This window comes from Chaetodon trifascialis, chromosome 5 (genome assembly GCF_039877785.1).
Source record: "Chaetodon trifascialis isolate fChaTrf1 chromosome 5, fChaTrf1.hap1, whole genome shotgun sequence".
NCBI classification, from domain to species: domain Eukaryota; kingdom Metazoa; phylum Chordata; class Actinopteri; order Chaetodontiformes; family Chaetodontidae; genus Chaetodon; species Chaetodon trifascialis.
This window is the reverse complement of record NC_092060.1, coordinates 15,145,324-15,161,730: the sequence shown is the minus strand read 5'-3', so window position 1 is coordinate 15,161,730 and position 16,407 is coordinate 15,145,324. Positions and strand designations below refer to the sequence as shown.

The following is a 16,407-nucleotide window of genomic DNA, read 5'->3' as shown; positions in this document are numbered from 1 at the left end:
CCAGGATACAGTTTCTGAAAGGCCAAAGAGGGCAGTTCTGTTTGATGAAGCAGTATCTCAGTTTTCATGAAACGTACAGTATGCCTCACTCTTTGCAGACGATGTTTTCCTTTTCAACCATGTTGGTATGCTACAGTCAGTTGCTCACCTTTCCCTTTGTCACTTCCTCTCTTCAGGGTCCTCCTAACTACAGCACATATGCAGGTCTGCACAGTAATCAGATTCTCACCGTCAAGGTTTGTCCCTCCAAACAAACTCGTCCTCAGTCCTCCCAGCTGCCACCGCTCTCTGTCAGACTGCTGATCTGTCACTAGAGAGGAGCAAAACACTCTTCTTGAGATTTCTCTTCTGGCTTACAGTTTCTGAGGCTGCTGAACTCTCATCTTTGTTTTTCCCACAGCTGTTCCCACAGCTCCTTTGGACTCTCAGTTAGCAATAGATTTCTTATTTCTTTCTTGTCTCCCTCTCTTTTGTCCTTCCACACGCTCCATTTCCTCTCCTCTTTTTCCCTTTACACTCTGCCTTGCTGCTGTCTTTCCACTGTTTGTCCCTGCTGGACCTCTTGCATCTCAGATGGTCTTCCCCCGATATGACCATGGCTTTCTCTCTGGAGAGCAGTCCAGCAGCTTTCAGAGACGCTTTCTGAAGGTAGACCGCAACTAAGGAATGTGTGCACTTTTAACTTTCACCAATTTTTCTTATTCATGTTTTGGTTAACCATGCATCTCCCTTCTTTCTCACTTTCCCCCCGTTCTTGGTCATGTTGCATTGATGTCATGTTTGATCATTTTTCCATCATTTCCTGTGTGTGCTGGCTTGTTTAGCTCAATTAAATTGACTTGATTAGGTGAAATTGTTTGTATAAAAATTCTAACACATCCAAAAAAAATAGGAAAAAACTCTCAAAATGAATCACACATTTCAGAGAGACTTAAGAAATGTGTGCTTCATATTACAAGGAGAATGGAAGAACTTTGTTGGTAACAGTTTAGGCCTGAGCTTAATAGAGACATAATAATTATCAGTGCAAGAAAATAAGGTTTTAGTCCTCTGTTTGGAGGTCTTGGTAATATCATTTCCATGAAAGGGTTTGACGTACCACATTGTTTGCCCCAATAAAGCAAACCATAATGCACCGCTTCTGTAGAGATGAGAGGGTGCAGAGGAAGTGTGTGCATGTGAGTGAAGAGACAGCGCTCACTGGGTCGAAATCCCCTTCAGTGGTGAGGAAGACATTTAGGGCATTAATGGGTTCTAAGCATGAGTGTGGAAGTCATCAGAAAGAAACATGTTCCCGGTTAGATGTAAATTCAGTGATGAAGGGATCTTCAACATGTGGTGACAGGTCTGTTTTTGTTTTGTGAAGCATGAACAGAAAGGAAACACCACATCCATTGTTGATACCTCGTCCTCGATTGACGTTGAAGTTCTTGCGTGTGCATTTGTCAGCATGGGTGTGTTTCACTTTGTGACTAAATATCTGTCAGATTCACTGGATGAGGACTCAGGGACAACTGGCAAATTAAACTAATGAGCTACACGCTGAGACTAAAAGTTTAACAAGGTTTCTGAATTATGCAGAAAAGCCTACATGGTTCATTCTGTGGATTGTATTAAAGATATTTAAAGCAGCTATAATCAATATTTTTATATAGACAGTGAGTCAAATGGCTAGTTGCATGTGAAAACTTAACTGTTTTGACTGACTAAAAATGGCAGATTGGCAGGCAAAGTTAGCAACTAGCAGATGAAGCATTTATCAGCTAAGAGCAGCTATGAGAATAAATATTGGATTTTGGATGCAAACATGACTCCGGTTGAATGTTAATGCTGCTCCCTATCTACTGGACATGTAAATAGGCAACTGCTTTCTTGCAAGTTCATATCTAGAGACTGAAATAATATTTCAGCATTGTGCTTACAGCTTGTTTGCCAAGTTGCCAAAAAATCAATTGCTTTGAGTCATATTTGCCATAAGTGAATTTCTCACATGTTATTATGTGATAAATATAGAAATTTCCTGGATAATTCTGTTTCATTTAAGAAACTCAATTTTTGCCCACCTGTTACCAACACAGACAAACATAGACTATAGGCAATCCATTCTTATGGGTTTTTTTGTTTGTTTGTTTTTGTTTTTTTTCATTAGGGTGACCAAGGCCAGGCTGGACCCGCTGGTCCTCCCGGTCCTCCAGGTCCCCCTGGTCCCCGAGGTCCCCCTGGGAACACAGGAAAGGACGGGCCACGTGGCCCCACTGGAGAGCCGGTGAGAGCTTCTCATCATGCATCGAAGTGGCAAATGTTCATCCACTGCACAAAGCAATGCACCCATACACACCCACACACGGCATTTAGCTGCTGCTACTCTCCTCCACTATTCTGCCCTTTTTCCTCACCCTCTATGTAGGGTGACACCACAAAGAATACAGTCACTTAAAACACCTCAGTCATCAGAGGCTACTGTTACCCCAAATGTGGTGACCTGGTAGGGTTCAACCGCAGGGTGTGACAGATTGTGTGTGTGTGTGTGTGTGTGTGTGTGTGTGTGTGTGTGTGTGTGTGTGTGTGTGTGTGTGTGTGTGTGTGTGTGTGTGTGTGTGTGTGTGTGTGTGTGTGTGTGAATGTGCACTTATACACATGTGTTAAGGGGGAAAGGGTCTATGCAGTAAATTGCAGTGAACCCATATTCTCATTCTTCCGGGATTGCCAGTGAGCTGTGGCTTACCTAAAAGCTCCCAGAATAGCAACTCTACTCCTGGCCTCATCTGTTTTGTGTAAGACAGCGGCCACAAAGTTCTACAGTACGCCCCCATTCTCCCACCCTCCTACCACGACTGTGTCGCCGTGCACCCCTGAAACAGATATGGCACTGAGGCGAGTTCATGGGCAGTTTGCCGGCCTCACCAAACAATAGTTGTGCTCTTTGCCTGAGGCAGTTTATGTTTCTCAGGATTAACTTTGTGCTTCCCAGAGTTAAGTTCAGACTGTATGCAATGGCTGCTTGAAGCTGTGGTTATAATTGGAAGAGAGAGAAAGAGGCTATGAAGGTATTTTTTGTTTATCTAAGTAAAGGAATAAATGCTCTGTTACCCTCAACTGGCACAGGATAGAAAAGAGATTCAAGTGAAAAATGTTGGTTTTAGTGTGGGTGAGTTGAGAGTTTACGCAGAACCTACAAAAGAGAAAGCCAGCACAGCGCAGAAAACTACTCAGAACAGACAGGCCGAAGAGAAGGGGGCCATCCTGTAACCTAGTCAGTCTCAAATGTATTTCTCCAAGTTGATTAAAAGGCGTTACAAAACCCAAAAGAGCAAAACAAGCCAGAATGGCACTAAGAGCCGCTCCATGTTGTGGGCAGATGTCTGAGCAGGCTGGAGAAAGTGAGCAAGCCTGCCAGCGTGGGTGTCCCTTGTTGTTTGTGTACAGAAAATCCTGTGGTGGATATGTACGTGAATAATATTTAGAAATTTGCTTTATTTCAACAGATCTGAGTTCAGGAATTTTTTTCAAGTTAAAGTCGCATCTTTTATAGCTATAAATGCATCTGACATCAGAGACTGGTCTTCATCCATCCTTTTCTGCAGTCAGGATAAAAGAAGTGCTAAAAATTATTTGCAACGGTGATTTGTTTCCCGCTGCTGTGGAAGAAGGATCAAAGCATGAGGAGGAGGTAAGAGGGGTGAGAAAAGAGGTTAAACGGCTGTTGCAGCAACTGAGGATGGAAATAAAAGAGGACCACATAGCTGTAGAGGAGATTGTGGTGACAGTTTGTATGTGCTGGAAGAGAGCAAGAGGAAGGAAACCAGCTGGGAAACATCTTCTGCACTTTATTGTAAAATATGAGGACAGAGTGAAAAGCTAATAACCTCCAATTTATATTATGCATTTATTACAGTGCACTGAGTGAGCAAGTAAACACAACTACTTGATAGCATTGTGTGTGTTGTGTGTGAGAGGGAGAGAGAGAGAGAGAGAGAGAGAGAGAGAGAGAGTTGGAGGGCTCTTGCACAAGATCCCAGTAAGCTCCCTCTGCCATGGATGACTTCATAACAGATGTTTAGCTGCTCCAAGCGCACGTCCACCTGGCCCTCACAAACAGCCACGTTAGGTCTGCTCACCTAAATAAGCCAATCACTAATGGACAGATGCCAGAAAGCAATGGATGCAACCAAGTCCTGGTCAGCGCTCCGTCGTCTTCTCCTGCCAACTGCAAAGACCAAAAAGGCTTTTTGAATACAGACCGGTGACAAATTAAAGCAGAAAGCAACCAAATGTGTCTTGCTAATAATTGCTGTTTTTATGTTCTCATATGGTGTTTTGATGACGGTGGTGGAGAATTCTGGCCAAAATCTCCCACAGGTGTTCAGTTGGATTAAGATCTGGTGATCAGAAAGGCCATAACATGTGATTGACATCATGTTCACACACATGAAAGCATTCAGTGAGCCCTCATGCCCTGCAAAAGCATCTGTATCTGCATCTGTTTTTTTCATTGTCGCCAGTCTCTGAATGAGTGCTTTATAAGTGCATATGATAAGGTCCAGGGACTGCTCATGCCTTGTTAAACACTGACATCTAGTGGCCAAAGTGGTTCAGCTGTTTAATGCACAGTTACCTGAAGCTGAGACGATTCCTTTCTCCTCTGTCCTCCTCAGGGTTTTCCAGGTCGAGATGGCATTGATGTGAGTGTTGTTTAAAACCAGTTAACACCTCAATGTGATTGTTGTTCATTCTAGCTGTTATAAGTCTGTGGTGATGATTTGTCTTCGCCTGGATAATCACCATAACCAAATGTGTTTCTGCCTCAGGGGCCACATGGATTACCTGGGAAGCCGGTAAGATCATCACTAGATTCCTGACCTTTCTGTCTTGCTTCTTGTTTTCCTGACAACAGTTTTGTCAGATTCTTCTACCTGCTACAGAGGGAAGATGTGACCAAGCATTTGTACTTTTGATCTTTTATTGGCTGTCATGAACTGATAGGGGGAAGATGGTGAGCCTGGCTATCCAGGACCACAGGGTCCTCCAGGAGCAAAGGTACACATAAGCTTTCCTTATCAATTGTCATATGTTGCTGACAGTGCTGATTATTTTAATGAATATGTCTTTTCATGCGTTGGCACTGAATGTTTATTGTGCATTGAAACAGGGCGAGCCAGGTATGGGAGAGAAAGGAGAGAGAGGCTTGGATGGATTCCCAGGCATTAAGGTAGAAGACCAATTTTGAAACAGCACTTAAACAATACACATACCAATAATTAGTGTTTTTATTGTAATAGCATCATTTCTAATCTATATGACAAATGTTAAATATCTATTGTCTGGGAGGGTCTTGCCATAATGTGCATACTGTCAATCACACAGGGAGAAATCGGAGAGCAAGGACCACAAGGCCCCATGGTATGTGCTACCCAAAGTGTTAACCCTTTAAAATCATTCTGTGCTAGTATGAAACACTTCAGTGACTTGTGTGTCTCTCATTCCTTTCGTTCCACTTCTGACTCAGGGTTATCCTGGTGAAAAAGGTGCCACAGGCTCCTCAGACATCATTGACTTCAACGGGAAGCTTCTAGACGCTTTCCAGGTGAGTGATGACATTAACGTGACAATGCAGCCAGATTTATGGTTGCATCGTGTGTTCTATCATGGTATTTCATTACTGAATACCACTTAAGCATCAGACACGACTTAAACATACCCAGGAAGGATAATGTGGTAAGAAACACATGTGAGTTCACATGTGAATTTTCTTTTCAAAAACCGCAAACCTGAACATGTCACCATTTCTTCTTGACAGGCCATCAACACCATCAGTGTTTCGGTAATTTGATGTTGTTTCCGCATGGTTTTGGTGGAGTGATCAACTAACACCTGTGATAATGTATAGACACGCATACTTGCATAAGCACACACTCTGTATGCATCCACACCTCATCACACCTGTGTATGTTTGTAGTTGCCCTCAACCCTCAACGACATACTTCAGATGTATTGGATGTCGCTCTAGAGGCCACATCTAAAGAGTGTCCCTGGTTTACTAGTCTACCAGGCTCTCTTGTATATTCATTTAGGCTAAAACGTGCAGCCCCAGCAAATATAGTCCAGCTGTGCTGTTCTATCAGATAACATGTCGCCTAAAGAAGCATGCTTAATCATGCAGAAAAATCAACAGTCTCTGTTACATTGTTCCAAGTGTGTTTTCGTGCTATGAATCCAATATGCCTCCAAAGATACGTGGCTGTAACTTGCTGTAGTGCAGCATGGCGTTTTTGTCTCTGCATCTGTGTTGTTCCACATAACTGAGTGAGTGCACAAGGGGAATGCATTGAAAGGGATGGGAAGCCCTCAGTCGCCACAGTCTCAGTTTCACATCCTTCTCTTCATACACAAGACCCTTTGATTCTACCGCGCTACATGCTAATAACAGATGGCTATCTCGGCAGTGGAGTGTGTATTTGATTAAAAACCACTATGCACCAGGTCCCCTTGGAAATGATCTGAAATGGGCTCCTGCATGCAACCCTGTAGACAGCAGTGTGAGATAGTTACAAAGGAGACGGTGAAAACATGAAGCAGAGATCTTATCAGAAGCCTCTTGCCAACGTGGATCAGTTGGTACCAAATCACACGCAAGCTCTCAGCTGGAGCGCTCAGTGGCCACCCAGCTTGTGTTATGATCCATTCACTTGTTTGTGTGAAAGGCTGCAGTGGTTTTATTTGTGATGAAAGTTTAGTTAATGATGAATTTGGTTTAAAACGATGCTGAAATTTATTCCGTTTGTTGTTGTTTGTTACTATCATTCACTTCATGGCTTTTTGTGTAATTACTTGCATGAGGAACCTTCACTTCCCAATGATGGAATATCTCAGATCAGATCGATGTTTGTAAACATCTGCTGGTTTCCATGGCTTACATGGGAGCCTAGAAAAGTTAGAAATTGGAAAAAGAGAAGGAATCAACATGTGCACCTCTGGGAGGCAACACAAGTTCCTTTTTTATGACTTCAAGATGGCTGAGAAGGAGAGGTAACAAGTGTAACATTCAGGATGTAGATTACAGAACAAGATTTAAGAGGCTTTCGAATCATCTGCGAGCACTGGAAGGCAGCATGGGATGGATATGGTATGCTATTCTTCATCCAGTGTCAGTGTTACATAAAGTCACATGAATGTTTTGTTTCTCCTCTTTTTGTGCAACAGTCTCATCCTGCATCAGAACAATCAACAGTAGGGAAAACGATGCCAGGCCATTGTGTAGCGCAAACCACATTCAGCACTGTTTTACAATCTTTGTCAGATAAAATTGCTTCAGCTTGGTTTTGATCAGCGACCAGCGTGAATGAAAGAAATCACCAGCTTTGTTTACTGCCAGGCTTGCATTGAGAAATCCATCAGCCTTGTTGTATTGTTTTGTGCTGGCCCGTGTTCAAGTCTCATGGTGGAATTCTGTGACTTCCCAGTTTTTCCACCGCTGTGATAAACAGAATAAACAGTGATATATACAACTATGTTTATGCAACTGTCTGAGATGTAATTTAAGAGGCTATAATCAATATTTTTATATTAACAATGAATCACGTATCTGATGAGAATTATCTCTGCAGTTCCTCTCAGCTCTGTGTAGCATTGTAGCAAATTTCAAGTCTTTGTTTTTGCTTTCCAAACTGCAGCTTTACATTTTCACCCAATCTTACCTGCTCAGCAACACCACCACCACCAATCAGGAAAAGTAAGCAACTAGCTGGTGAACACAGTGGAGCATTTAGCTGCTAAAGAGTCAGATATTTCCCTTAGGAGTTGGTAGAGAGTTGAAATATAACGAAAACGAGAGGAAACATTGGACACTCATTTATCAGATGGACGCAAACGTGTCTCAAACTGAATGCTAACATTTGTTGGATGTACAAATTAGGCTCTATTTGCTGACAGGTTCGCCATATCAAGTTAAAAGGTGCAATGTGCCAGTCTTGTGTTTCTAGCTTGTTTCTACTGCCTCCTAGTGGCTGAGATCAGTTACTGCAGGTGCTAGATGGATAAATTGTAATTTAGCGTAATAGTGGCACATCTATCACTCACTCAAATTCTGTATGTCTGTCTGTCTTTCTCCAGGGTCCACCTGGACCACCTGGACCCCCAGGCTATCCAGGAGAAAAGGTAAGGGGCTCTGTAGTCCTACCAATGTGCTGCCATAAGCTATTCATGGGGTTTAATGAAAATTTAAGTAGATTTTGTTTTAAAACTCGAGTTTGTGCAGCGTTAAAACCAGTCATATTCATCAGATGACTCTTTCCTCTCTTTGTCCTCTTCCAGGGTGAGCTTGGTCTACCTGGACCAGCAGGAGTCGATGGGCAGAGGGTACGTTTGTAAAGTTGCGGAAATTACCCACAAGCTGATTAAGTGTTTTATAACACTGTTTGCGCCTTCTTATGAGATACATGGTGCTTTGAGAGCTTAGCTTTTCCCACCCTTTCTTTGCTGAACGTGACATCTTGATTTTTTGCCTCCAGGGACCTAAAGGTGATATGGGTGAGACAGGACCACCCGGTGAGAGAGGCGAGAAGGGAGAGATGGGGCTCTCTGGACCTGCTGTAAGTAGTGACAGTAAACATGCTTCTCTGATATACAAACAGTGAAAAGTGCATAAGCAGCTGGAAGTTCATCTTGTTCTTTGTGGGCCAGGGTATGGATGGACAGAAAGGAGAGAAAGGCGACTGCAGAATGGATGACAACCTGGTGAGTGTAACACACACGCAGTTCATCACAGGCACACATAAGGGTCAACAACTTAAAGGACCCTACCAGTAACTGTGCGTCTTGTAGCCTTTCTGACCCTTCAGGCAGCCGTAGGTTGCCATTGATTTCTATATGGTGTAAATGTCTATTTGCAGACTTGCTTGATGATCCATCACAATAAACATCAGGGCTAGATATATCATAGTTTGGTAATTGTTGTGAGGATATTTGAAGTCAGTCTGCATTATGCAATGATTATGCAACTTTGAAAAATGTTTATGGCTGGTGGGAAGAATAAGTTGAAAAATCCAAAACTCTTCAACATGCTTTGGGAAATGGTCAGCAGTGATAAAATATATATGACTTAAGGATTTTAGGAGCCAAAGTGTCCTTTAATCAGTCCATAATCTGTTGGTATGACATGAGCTAAACTTATCGACAAAGAGCTTGACTCATGTCATTTCACGGTGATCAGGTTCAGATGATTTCCCAGCCAGGCCCACCTGGCCCACCTGGTCCACCAGGGGTTCCCGGGTCTCCTGGATCCATGGTGAGTACTTACATTGCAATGCAATTCAAGGTAGAAACTCACGTTTGTTGTTTGCACCTGTAGCTTGAACACTGACAGTACACTATGTTTTTCAGGGTCTGCACGGAATGCCGGGTCCGAAGGTAAGTCTGCAAGACCATGTATGTAGTATGTGGTGGAGGCTATGGCATGTAGTTGTACATGCTTGGTACTCAGTGTTCCCGTGTTCTAATGCAGGGTGAGCCTGGTTTCGGGATGAAGGGAGAGAAAGGGGACGCTGGTGCTCCTGGACCAAGAGTAAGTGGCATGGACACATTATCATCATAGTAAAACATGATGTAGGCTACCTGGACATGATACAGTGAGGATAATGTACTTTATTTGCAGGGATTTGAGGGCCCCCATGGCTCACCGGGATCTGCAGGGTTAGTGGGCCTTCCCGGTGCAAAGGGAGAAAAAGTAAGCATCCAATCACCTCCATAAATGTGTTTTGATTGTGTGGGTAAAATGATGAATGTGTAAATGTGTGAATGTGTGTTTGCAGGGCAGACCAGGGGAGCCTGGACTAGATGTGAGTGAGAACTTAGATCCGGACATTTTCATTAAGATGATTTTCAATTTAATTGAACTTTCAGTGATTAGCTGCTTCCTGACCTGTCTGTGCTTCTTTGTGCAGGGTTACCCAGGAGAGAAAGGTGACCGAGGAGAAAGAGGAGAGAAGGTTGGCACAGAAATATTTCATTATCCCCATCAAAATACAACAAATTAAATATTTTTTTCTCAACATTATTGCATCTTGTTCAACATTTCAGGTTTATGTGTGACCTTTACAGACATGCAGTGATTCTTAATGACACAAATGGTTAACGTTGCATGAAATGTTTAACAGTGTGTGTCTGTGTCTGCTGTCCTTCTCATGTCCAGGGGGACAGGGGAGCAGTGGGAAAGAGGGGTCTAAAGGGCCAGAAGGGAGAGCAGGGTCCTCCAGGCCTGGACCAGCCGTGTCCTGTGGTACGTCACTGACACACACACACACACACACACACACACACACACACACACACACACACACACACACACAGTCGTGCTTCCATCTTTTTTGGGGCATTATATCAACTTAAATTCATTTCTTGGAGACGTACTTTAACCATAACCACAAACGATACATGCCTAACCCTAAACCTTACACTGACTTTAACCTAGACCTAACCTTAACTCAAGTCTTCACCCTATACCTGATTTTCATTATGGGGACTTGGATTTCTCTGGTTTCTTCTCTCAGCACTGTCTCTGTCATTTTCTATGTTTTTCTTCCTCAATGCTGTGAATGTGTAACGCACTCTTGCTGACAGGGTTGCGATGAGACTAAAGGTCTGTCTGAGGAGGCAGGGCTTTCTTCCCCTCCACCTCTTCCTCCTTCCGGCCCTGAGGCCCCCTGTCCTGTGGTACAGTATCTCTGCCTTCTTCCTCCTCCTCTTGCATCACTATTCATGTGCCTACCGTTGCTATTTTCTTTTCAAACATCTTGTTTCCCCTTCCTTTTCATCTCTCAAACTCTGTTATGTAGGTGCTTTTTGTCACCAACCCATACTTTATGCAGGTCTTTTGTGGGTCACTGGTCACTGTAAAGAGAGACATATACAGATAATAAACAAATACAAAATCTTGCTTTGAATTTGTGAAATAAACAGAAGGCGGAGGGTGCCACGTTGTATTGTGTTTGCATCAATCTTCTCATGTAAATCTCTACCAGAAAGCAAATATGAGCACTTTTGATCTTTTTCACTATTGTCATCTGCTTGAATATGAATTTTTCATAGCTTAGCATCCACCACAGCCTCCACCTTTGCTTGTTTTTTAACATCATTTTTATTGATACAGAATGCACACCTTAGACATTATTGCATGGTATTTGAATAGTAGAACTGTAAGACATGTTTAAGGATGCATCACAACTTTCCACTGCTGTTGTCTCTCTCTGCAGGGACAGGATGGGCTGCCCATACCAGGCTGCTGGCACAAGGTGAGTGCCATGAGGTCTAACATATCTTTTTAAACACATATTGTTAACTAATTAAATGATTAGCAGCAGAAGACACACATTTAATACAGACTCTGGCACAGTCAGGGAATAGTTAAACATTAACACTTTCTGTAATCAAAGTATACACTGACATTTTTCCTCATGGATTGTCAGAATTAAATTCATTGCTTGCTTGTTTGATACAGGGGCATTTTGTAAGTATATTACAGTGTGTGAGTTTGTAATTGTAAAGCATGAATATTTGAGCTCAGTACTTATTTGATCATTTGAAGGTCTTGTGTTTGGATTCTAATTTTGTATGCTACTAATAATGACTCCCTGCTATTTTTCTTTTGCAGTGATGACTAACCAGCAGCATGGACTCTGTACATATTGATATGGTATATATTGGAAATGAATACTACACCAACAACCCTCTCCCTTTTTTTATCCCTTTTTTTTTTTAATAAAACATTTTATATAATATATTGAGATTTTTTTTTTTAACAAGGACATTTTTGAATCTACAGTATTATGAAAACTTTTTTTGAAACTCCAGAGAGTCAGTGTTAAGAATGCAGCTGTGGTTTTGAAGACAGGAACTGGCAGCGGGACTCATACGTTGAAGGACAGTCCAGATGACAGTGTTGGAGTGCCTTGACGGTCTAGCTGTCTTACTAACAAAGTTTGCCTTGCTGCCTGATTGTGCTGAAAGCTGTGTGGATATGACAGTGTATGCACTCACCCAATGGATGAATGGATGGACAGATCTCCTGGCTGTGGCAGATGGAGGAATATGGGTCAGTACTCTCTTCTCCTCTCTTTGTTGTCCAAAAGGAGGATATGGCGAGACAGAAGCTCAAACGCAAGCGTCTCTCTCAGCCCTGAAGGGGTGCAAGGCCTGGTGGAGAAAGGACACGTAGACAGGCGGAGATCACAAGGGGGCAGACTGGCCTTGATGAAGCAGAGCGAGCCACGTAACGCCTCACTCTGAACACTCAGATGCTCCATTATGGAAACTCTCTAGGAGGGAACGACAGAGAACACTGCATCTCCACATTCACCTGAGAAGAAGAGACACACCTGCGGCAAATTCTTGATAACCAGTCACAGTTCTTTGGGAGTCACTGACGTCACTGGCACATACGGAAGGATTTACTGCACAGACACATTGAACCTGTGGTGACGATCTCTTGTATGGCTCTTTTGTAAAAGGTTTTCACCAAATAAATGCATGATCATAACAAGGCACAGTGTTGTTGAGCATAATGACAGCTTGTCTGACTTGTGGTCCCTCATTGAAACCTCAAATGACAGTAGATTCATTTTCATTTGCAATCAGCAGTTTTTAATAGTCTTTCCATTTGAACAAGCCACTCAGAAAAGTCGGTGAGCCTGTCTTTTTATGGCTTACACTTGTGGCAGTGGTGACTTGTGTGTTATTTTGTGTGTTTTTTTGGTAATGTTTTTACCAATCTGTGTCCAGTTACATTTCGCATTCCTGTGCATTGCCATGGTTAGATGGAATATAGATAGTAAAATTTCAAGGCCAGATCTGAAGGAACCATTTATCATGACAAATTAGTGTTTCAGTTGCCTTCACAGATGATTGCCAGTCAAATGATTTCCTTAATAATTGTCAGTGTAACTGATGCTTTTTGTCTGATAATTATCCTTTAATCACTGATGAAGACATGTTTGATTAATGTTGCCAGTTTCTCTGGACAACAGTGTAAGTTCTTGCTGCTGACTTAAATATGTGTTGTTTGTTGTTATTTTTTGAATCAATATTAGTCAAATGGACTGAAGGACTAACAGATGAAGATTGAAATTTGTGCATACACAACCATTCTTTTTTGGGAAATAATTCATTTTTATTCAGCAATACACCTTCGCGCAATGGTTTATAACTCAGTTATTTCACATTTTGTGCGTGTGTTTTCTTTCAATAATCACAGGAAGTTTTAGTCTTCGCTATCAGATTACTTTTGTTGGTGTGTTTTAGTCTTTGTAATACATTTTTCTCAGATGGAAACATTTCTTGGTGCTTAAACACTTTTATATACCTGTTTAAAGCTCTACTCTGCATATTCATATGCAAAAGCACACACATGTCCACAGATACATGTGCCTTATTGTTTAATGTTGAACAGAGGAAAAAAAGAAACTGTGTTATTTTAAAATATTTCGTTACATGTATACAGGACAGAGATTACGTGGAATCATTATTTGGTTTGGTTCAGTGTTACACACACATGAATGGAAAATGGTATATAAGTTTCTTAATGGACTTCTGTTTATTCTACATTGGTATTAGTTGCACTTTTTCATACAATATGAATAATATTCATCAATTATCTTTTTTTAAGGCATACATATTCAGATTAATTGCTCGATACAACTGACTAACAATCATTTACAACATTTTCATTGTTAGTTTGAATATGATCAAGCAGCATGTTTTATTGGTTGATTGTCTTCTTTCACCATCAACAAACGCTGCAACATTTGCAAACAGGGTCAGTATTATTGTGGTGGAAGGATAACAGTGTTGGTTCAGTCCCTGCTGAATCCAGAAAACACACTGTACATTGCTGACTTCCTCTTTGTCATTAAACATATCTACTAGCCGATGTGTAAACTGCTTCATGTTGTGTTGCAATAGTCATGTTGTAGGCCACATATCTCCGGAGCGGTGGTTCCTGTTTTGGGTTGGAAATGACAGTGAGTTACATAACCTCTCATCAGCTTTATTTTTGCAAAGATCATTTTCCATATTGGTGAGATAAATAGGATGTGAAGTCCTGCTAAATAACTTCAGAAGGACGTGGTTGGAAGTTAAAGTTTTCTAGAAAACAAAAATCTGTGTATGAGTTGAGCCGAAATGACATGCAAACTTTGAGAAGTTGAGTCAGTAATTACATTGAAAGCAGAATGGTATAATTGTAAACCATACAGTTATTATTTCACTGGAAGCTGATGGTTATCTGCCACTTAACATTATTATATGTGTTTATTTCTTTTGCAGATTCTATCAGGTTCGGTTTAAAACAATTTCCCCTCGGGGATCAATCAAGTATTTCTGATTCTGATTTAAGGCTTAATAGAGTCAATAAATGGCACAGTGTCTGAGTACAGGTTTGGTATTTTAACAAATCATATATCACAGTATTAGCTTGACTTTGTGAGAATGTCTTTTGGTTGTGTATTTGGTTGTAAAAGAATTAAGCTATTTTTGTAATTACTTGTCTGAAAAATATGTAACATGAAATCTGGTCAACTAAACATGTAGGCTGAAGTAAAGTCTTCAGCTGTATGTTTTTTTTTTGTCCATTAAATTGTAATCATGTAAAATCATTCAGTTTCATTCATTTGACATTAATGTAACGTCAAAGGAAAATGGTGATGGTAATGTTATATGATAGATCTACTGAATAAAAAAAGATCTATGGACTCCACAGCAGGTGCAACAAGCATTATTAAGCTAGTTTGGCGTTGTACTCACCTTTCTGAACATAATACTCACAGTATGATACATGTAACTTTTAAGTGTGATTCTTAATCGCTGAATGCAGTAGTGGCTAAGAGATGAAAGATAACGATCACAATCATTTCTACCCACAGTGCCTTTCCTCAAACACAGAATCAGCCAATGGCAGGCCTCCAAGGAAAGCGTGAGGCTGTGTCACATCAGTCATCACACTTTCATGTATATTTTGTCATGGTTAAGAACAGCCAAGATACATTGTACCCATCATCATATCACACAATGATGCACACTGATAAAATATTTACATTTTGCAATTCACATTATTTTATTTCAGATATCATAGATGCATCGATGTCATGTGGGCGTGTGTGCGTTCGTGGGTGTGTATGTGTTAGAAGCTTCCCAAACCCAGCAGCACAGAAGAAGTAGACAGTAATGTCCTCTGCGGTGTTTGGGCTGGGGTGTTCCTCACCTTCTTGGCTAGTGGTTGAAGGCAATCAGGGTGCTGAGAATGCTTCAGTGGTTTGTTGTGGTGCTGGGCCTTCCTGGGATGACTGGCTGGTTGACATCCATCTCAACTGCTCCAGGACCACCAAAAACACTGTAAGCTACTGGTCAGTCCCTGCCATCTTAAGGTTGCTGTTGACAGAACCCGCGGAAAGCTCCAAATAAATCAAGAGCTTTTCCCGACCTTAACACCAGTGACACCAGCAGAAAGTTTCTTCTCATCCAAATGGTGATGATGGTGGCATCAGGGTGTCTTTGGACCATCTGACTCAAATATATCCATAAGAAGTCCAGGCATTTGCGTGTTTCCCATCAAGGATATAAAATGTGCTCTTGATTTCACAAATGTGATCAAACAAATACAGAAACATTTTCACAATCACTCTCATATGGCCTCTATTGGTACAGCTCAATGAGCTCATTGTTTCTAAGAGTAAACATCAGGTTTACTCAATTGGCTACAGTTGGTCCATGTGGAAGGAAACGCTGAAACAAAGGCATACAATATTAACATCTGCTTTAATTGTTTACAGCAAGTCTGAATTTCATGTTTTTGATTTGAAATAATGGCTACTTCTAAATTATTGAATTACCTCATATTGTGTCGATTAAATCTGTGCCACGTGTTATGGTCATCGATCATGATTGGATCAGGACTTCATAATTGGGAGGAATTGGCCAGGTTATTAGTATTTATCTGTTATCACTATATAGTTGTCACTTACTTTGACTTATATGGCTTTCATAGAATCATGAAAAAAAATGTATAATGTTTTCCCAAAAACTGTGTTATTGTTGATGGCCATTTTGTTAACATGAAAGTACTTTCTGTAAATGCTTAATGTATTTGAATGTGTGAGAGTGTTTTGTATCAAATGCAGAGTGGGGACTGGTATAACTTAGGAATTGGCTATTCTAATTTTGAGTATTTCTCTGTGATAATAATTTTTTGTTGCTCTGATATTTGAGCCTTCATTGTACTCATGGAAACGCATTTTAAAGTTTTTCCGGTCGTGTCTCTGACAGGATCATAGTGTTCTACGGTAAAAACAAGAAGGCTTCATTTCCCAGAATCCTCTGCGGTCTGCTCACCCCTCATAATTTTTGCATCCGGGTCTGTGCTTC

General features: G+C 41.3%; 1 protein-coding gene across 1 annotated transcript in view; it reads left to right on the top strand.

The window, feature by feature from the left end:
* Nucleotides 1-13,492, top strand: part of LOC139330829 (collagen alpha-1(XXIII) chain) — a 117,997-nt gene extending 104,505 nt beyond the window's left edge. Inside the window, exons 10-31 of the mRNA XM_070961940.1 lie at nucleotides 574-648; nucleotides 2,150-2,266; nucleotides 4,656-4,682; nucleotides 4,809-4,835; nucleotides 4,984-5,037; nucleotides 5,150-5,209; nucleotides 5,365-5,400; nucleotides 5,507-5,584; nucleotides 8,110-8,154; nucleotides 8,311-8,355; nucleotides 8,508-8,588; nucleotides 8,680-8,733; nucleotides 9,209-9,283; nucleotides 9,379-9,405; nucleotides 9,500-9,559; nucleotides 9,650-9,721; nucleotides 9,807-9,833; nucleotides 9,939-9,983; nucleotides 10,187-10,273; nucleotides 10,615-10,707; nucleotides 11,247-11,285; nucleotides 12,123-13,492. Of these exons, the coding sequence (XP_070818041.1) occupies nucleotides 574-648; nucleotides 2,150-2,266; nucleotides 4,656-4,682; nucleotides 4,809-4,835; nucleotides 4,984-5,037; nucleotides 5,150-5,209; nucleotides 5,365-5,400; nucleotides 5,507-5,584; nucleotides 8,110-8,154; nucleotides 8,311-8,355; nucleotides 8,508-8,588; nucleotides 8,680-8,733; nucleotides 9,209-9,283; nucleotides 9,379-9,405; nucleotides 9,500-9,559; nucleotides 9,650-9,721; nucleotides 9,807-9,833; nucleotides 9,939-9,983; nucleotides 10,187-10,273; nucleotides 10,615-10,707; nucleotides 11,247-11,285; nucleotides 12,123-12,173 (1,275 nt within the window). The 3' untranslated portion in view covers nucleotides 12,174-13,492. The remainder of the gene's footprint in view (nucleotides 1-573; nucleotides 649-2,149; nucleotides 2,267-4,655; nucleotides 4,683-4,808; nucleotides 4,836-4,983; nucleotides 5,038-5,149; nucleotides 5,210-5,364; nucleotides 5,401-5,506; nucleotides 5,585-8,109; nucleotides 8,155-8,310; nucleotides 8,356-8,507; nucleotides 8,589-8,679; nucleotides 8,734-9,208; nucleotides 9,284-9,378; nucleotides 9,406-9,499; nucleotides 9,560-9,649; nucleotides 9,722-9,806; nucleotides 9,834-9,938; nucleotides 9,984-10,186; nucleotides 10,274-10,614; nucleotides 10,708-11,246; nucleotides 11,286-12,122) is intronic.
* The last annotated feature ends 2,915 nt before the right edge of the window (nucleotides 13,493-16,407 follow it).